Genomic DNA, 6,000 nt, shown 5'->3' with positions numbered 1-6,000 from the left:
TGACTAAAACTGACCTTTATGTGTAAAACTTGCTGGAGTTCCCTTTTGGTTAACCCATGTACTCTCATAATTAAATGTATTGCATGAGCAGAATAATGCATCATAAACACCACTTCAAAAGAATCCAATCCCTTGTGTAAAGTCAATTTTATTTATTCTGATTCATAGAAGCATTTTTAGAAAATATACTCATTTTCAGGCCTGCAAAATCAGATTAAACCTGTATGTGATCCACTGACTGACTTAAATACTCTTGAAGAGATGGGAGTGCTAAGTGCATGAAAACACATTTCTCAATCATCAACATCAGCATACACCAAAAGCATACTTACAAACACAGTTACCAAATGATATATTATCACAAAGAAAAACATGATTGTTAACTGGTACCACATTGGTTAGTGCAGTCTTATATTCAGTATGTACATCTCCATTAGAATAAATACAGTACAAACTCACTTTTAGCAGTCACAGATTGTCAGTAAAAGACAGGGAGGAGATGAGAAGACGTAGCATAATCCAATGATTTCGCACAAATGCATAAAACAACATTTCATAATGAGCATACTGGAGAGACATTGAACTACTGTGTGTGCTTTATGTACTGCAGGTCAGAGCTTCCCTTATGCCTGAGAAAAACCACAGCAAGTGCAACCAGTTAAAAACAGAAAGCATACAGTACATGCATTTTCAGTAACAAACGTTTAAATGGATTAAAAAGGAAAAGCAGCTGCTGTTTGGATCTTTGTAAGTTGAGTCCACAAAGTTTTAAAAGCTCGTCTCTCTCCAGTCCTCCATGTTCAAGTCTTCCCTTCCCAGCAAACTTCTTCTGGTCCACTGGTAACGTCATAACGCTTCTTTGTTCCCAAGCTGGGGACTTTCATAACCTACAGAAGCAAATACAGTGTCAATGTATGACTTTAAAGCTGCACTACAATTTACAATTCTAAATAAATAAACCGAACTTTACTCTGCCTGTTGAGCAGATAGACAAAGTTAGTGACTAGCTAGAAAGAATTGTGGAGCATTTAGCTGCTAAATTCTAAAAAAGGAGAATAAAAAATTGGATCTGCATTCATCAGGTGTCAGGAGACACGACTCCATATGAACACTAATGTAGTTCTGCGTGTGCTGGATGTGTAAACAGTCTGCTTACACATTTGCCATATCAATTTTAAGAATATAATACTGTATATCAGATTCGTTTTTAACTTGTTCTGCTGCCCCCAAGTGGCCATACAAAAAACATGGAATTAGACATCTGATTTGCCACAAACACTCCTTACACTTTTAGTGTGTACAGGAAACACCCATGACAATGTGCCTGTTGTCCAGATTATGAAGTCTCTGCTTGATACATCAGCCTCCCTAAAATGTAACCAGACAGGACTCACAGGAGCACTAAGGTTTCACACTTTCTATATAACTGGCTTTTATATCATCATTTGTGACATGTGGACCCTTTTATCACTCTCACAGTGACGATAATCGAGTCCCCTGCAGCAGGTTCTCCATATACAGTTCTGAATTACAGAGGTAATTGGCAGTGGTTTAGCCATGTCATTAGTGGCCCTTCAATTCCACTGCCTCCGGGTTTTCATCTTCGATGCCAAACGGCTCAATGTAGAAACGGATGATGAATCAGCTAAACATGGCTGCCAATTATCTCAATAATGGAACACAGGGGTTTCAAAAAAGAATCAGCTCAAATTAAAGCAGGAATGATAAAAGGTCCTTATGTCAAAAATAGTGAAGTCCTAGTCTAATAGAACACTTATCCAGGATGCAGTATTAGAGCCGGCTGCCAGCTGCAATGAGACGTTTCTGGAAAAAAGCCTAATTCCGTCTTTAAATTATGCTTCCTTTGGTCAGCCCTTAATATACCGGAACAAGCATGCATTCAATATGTACGGTATGAGTCACCCATGTATGCGCAGAGCTCTGAAAAGTATACACAAAAGTAAAAGAAAAAATGAAGCTGTACACACTTTTCAGCAACTTCTTTTTGCTTTTAATTAACTTCATGAACTGAATTTTTTACTACTTTTAGTCAAATAGAATACCACATCAGACAGAAATCATTTAAAAATAATTTTGTTTTGCACTACCCCTCAGGGGTGCAAACCTTTCCTGCTAAATGGCTGTCATACCACACATATTTGCAGGAGGAGAAACAGATACATACACCTGGTCCCAGCAGGGCAGTCCAGAGATCTGTTTCTGTACTGGGGGAAACAGGGTTTTTTCACAGGGAATCTGCGATCTGAAGACCTCTCCAGATCGTAGGGGCTGTCCCGTTCCATGCCTGAGGGGAAATGGCACGAGACACACACACACAGAGTAGGGTGTGGGAACTGAGAAAGGGGTTGCAGGGTAAAGCAGTAATGCAGCACACAGCCAGCAAGCTCTACAGGCTTTGGGAGCACATCAAATAAGGGGGACTCAAGCTGCTTTCATTTGATACAAAATAACAAAGGCGTTGCACCATTGTTATAAATTATGAACGAAAACAGCAAGACGTGCACTTGACTCAGACAGCCATGTGTATAACTGAAGAGCATGCATATTGTGTGTGCACAATAGCAGGGGGCGCTATAGCCACATATTCAGACATACAGTACCTATGTCGAATGAGCTGGACTTCCTGGTGTGTCGGGATGCTGCTGGAAATCCATTACGACCTTCTTCCTCGTCTGGTTGGTGGAACAATCATAACCATCATCATCATCATCATCGTCATCGTCATCATCATCTGTGCTGTCTTATTCTGTCCATATGGCCTTATTGACATCAGTAACATACAGTGTTCTGTCCCCTATATGTCTAGCAGAAATGGGACATTAGCACTAACAGCTACCATGGCTATACAGAGGGTTTCTGCAGGTTCCAGCAGGTTTTTTATAAGACCTTTGTAAGACCATTATGAATGCAATTTAAGACCTATTTCACATTTAAAAAAGTAAACTTCATTCAAGTTCCACCCACACTGTTTTATTGGGAGTGAGCTACCACAGTGGTTCCCAACCTTTTTTCTTAAGGCACCTCTTTTGTATCACTGAGTAAACTGACAACCGCTGATTAATTATGACAGTTAACCCATATAGAACTGCAGGAAGTTTGTATAAACGAGTGATTTGGATGAATTCTGAGCAGATTATTTCCTGTGAATCAGAGATGAGTTTTTTTTTAGGAGCTTTTTAATGCAATTCTCTGTCTGTATTGTATATATTTTTAACAATAATACATACTTCATGCTTTTTTTTGACAAATTCAGTTTTCTTCTTTCTTAACACGTTTCACCATTTTGCTATTAGTCTTTTTGTGTTTTTCTTCACTGTTTACCATCTTAAATATTAATATAAACTTTAAAAATCCAAATTTAATTTTCTTTCACAAACGAACAGAATGCTGGGATATAAGCCTAACATTATGTAGTTTTCTTACACCCTCCCAAGCCCCCGTGAAGCTTTGGCAATCCCCAGGTTGAGTGTTGGTCAGGAACCATTGATCTACCCCCACACAATGTCTGACTACTGCCACCATCCTTTCTGTAAAATAACAGTGCTACAGTACCTTGACCGGCAGGATCTGCTGCTTCTATCCCATGCTTGGCAGATGCTGGTGGGGTTGTCCTCTCATCAGTCTCCTCCTCTTGAATGACTGGCTGAGCAGGAGGTAAGCTTCTCTGATCATTGGTTGGTTCTTTACCTGGACTGACAGGTGAGGTTTTGGGAGAGGTCACAGCCCTTTCCGGGGACATCTTGTCTCTTGAGATGTCGAGACTGGGCTAAGGGAGGAACACAGCATTTGGTTACGGAGCAGAGTTATGTGTCTTATATTTTCTTACTGTTTTACATGCTGTACGTGTACCTTATTGGGTATAAGAGGACGCTGTCCCTCTGGGCCTCGTGCTCTCTGTTTCTCTTCATGCTTTCTCTCACTCTGTTCTTCTTCTCCCATCAGCCTTCCTGCCTCTTCTGGTAAGATTAAAAACACAACAACACAGTCCTCACAATGATCAATCAAAGCTCTGTTTGAAAGTAAAAACCCTTAAGTACAAATGTTGACAAGTAGCAGGAGCACACATTTTATTCTGTAATTACAAATGTAAGCCTTAGCTAGGGCTGGGACTGAAATCACTGCCAAACATATACCACACAAACAAAAAATAGGATAAAGTAAATGGCAAACAACAAAACACCTACAAAAAGTGCTCTTTTCTGTATCACTTCTCTGTTTTTAAAGTCAATCTGCAGGTCTTACATTGATTTTATGGCATGGCAGGTTTGGGCCTGGGTCTATTGGACTGACCTTTTAATTCCCTTTGAGCCAGAGTGAAGTCTATAGCTACTTTTGTAACTGCAGTGTTTTGGCTCATTACAAAGTCTAGACTTGAAACTAACAATAGCCCTTAACAATGGCCCTCTCTCTGTAAAGGCTCCTATAGTTCAGAACAGCGTACATTTGGGGCTAAGCCATTAAATATCTGTCCACTACTGTTCCTCTCACTGAACTCACTTTGACACAGTTGTTTTAAAAACTTTTAAAGATGTTGATCTACTTTTTCAACTGTTCTTGCAATGTTACATGTAGTTTTCTAACTTTTTATATGGCTTCTTTTGAGGTCTTTAACTGTAAACAGAACAGTGATACAAAAATCCGCTGACATCTATACATTTCTAAACATTATTACCTTAACATTATTAAAAAATATGCTGCTTACTTTCATGTAAGTATTTTGAAAAAAAAAACAAAAGTATAATGACAGACAGCTTTCACAATATTATGTGTATCATAATGTGGTGATTCTCTAAAAAGTAAATGATTGTTTAGTTATAACACTAAATTATAAAATAACGCTGTTTTTGGTATCTAGTTCTCGTCAATACAGAAGCTGCAATGGTCATTTCAAGATTATACAAATAGCAATGAGGGAAAAAAAGCACTAAGTCAGTATCTGGAAGGATGTGAATTAAGAATGGCCTCTGATTTTATGTATTAAATATGCTGTGAATACAGACAGTAAACACAACATTAATCCTACATGAATGCAGGACAAAATAATGATTGTGGTCGAACTGTTTCTGCTCTTTATCGAACACAAAAAAATTATTTTCAAGTTTAATCATCTAGTGAAAAATCAAGTATTCAGACTCAGTTTGGCTGTTTGTATGAGCAGTCCAGCTAAAATACTTGTAATACAGCTTCACTTGCTGTCTAAGTTGCAGTACCTAAACTCTCCTGCAGGTGTCTCTGCCTCATGGCAGCCAGACTGGGCTTGGTACTCTGTGGAGGTGGCTCTGGTCTCGGCCCACAGGGGGCCACACTTCCGCCGCCGCTCTGTCTGTCCTCGTCCATCTCAGCCTGTGAGTCTGTCAGGGGTACGATCCTCTCCTGCCTCCCCGTCTCCATCTGTCTGTCCGTCTGTTGTTTGGAGGACACCACGTGGCCGTTACTCCGAGTATCCGCAGGGGCATCTGAGATGGTGGTAGATCTGTCAGTATCGTCTGTCTCTTTGATGTCACAGGTGCTGCTCCCATCTGAGTCCTCGATTTCTGCCCCGATGCAGCTGTACACCATGCTGACCAGGTCTGTGGACTGGACAAAAAAAAAATTGAAAAATGAGTTGTCAAACCATAAAAAAGTCAGATATTCAAATACCTTTGTATGATAGAACAGGCTGACCAGGATTCCTTGAGTCATTTAACCGTATACTCTGGTGGTGACGGTAGTGAGGAGTGAAGGCTATGATTAAAATTTGTAATTCAAGCAAATTCAATTACACCAAAATCTAATTATCCCTCATTTTACTGGGGATGCCCTCAAATCCCCTCAAGGATCAGTGAGGATCCCTGGACTCTACTTTAAGAACCAAAGGGATTTGAATGACTCCAGCTCCTTCTGTGTGTGTGTGGAGAGATTTAAAATAGGTCATATAGTCCTCCACACCTCTGACAAGCCAAACAAGTACAACACAGAAAAAGGCTGGGAATAGCAGGT

The 6,000-nt window shown here is 39.9% G+C and overlaps 1 protein-coding gene across 1 annotated transcript in view; it reads right to left on the bottom strand.

Annotated features, from left to right (window-relative positions):
- Positions 1–151: 151 nt before the first annotated feature.
- The window catches only part of carmil3 (capping protein regulator and myosin 1 linker 3), a gene marked incomplete at its 5' end in the record, with an annotated part of 67,608 nt that continues 61,759 nt past the window's right edge, over positions 152–6,000 (bottom strand). Inside the window, 6 exon segments of the mRNA XM_035670839.1 lie at positions 152–887; positions 2,186–2,305; positions 2,622–2,693; positions 3,574–3,787; positions 3,871–3,977; positions 5,232–5,598. Of these exon segments, the coding sequence (XP_035526732.1) occupies positions 847–887; positions 2,186–2,305; positions 2,622–2,693; positions 3,574–3,787; positions 3,871–3,977; positions 5,232–5,598 (921 nt within the window).

This window comes from Morone saxatilis, unplaced genomic scaffold (genome assembly GCF_004916995.1).
Source record: "Morone saxatilis isolate NCDOM2014 unplaced genomic scaffold, NCSU_SB_2.0 Contig23, whole genome shotgun sequence".
Taxonomy (NCBI): Eukaryota; Metazoa; Chordata; class Actinopteri; family Moronidae; genus Morone; species Morone saxatilis.
The sequence above is the reverse complement of the archived record's forward strand: the minus strand, read 5'-3'. Positions and strand labels throughout refer to the sequence as shown.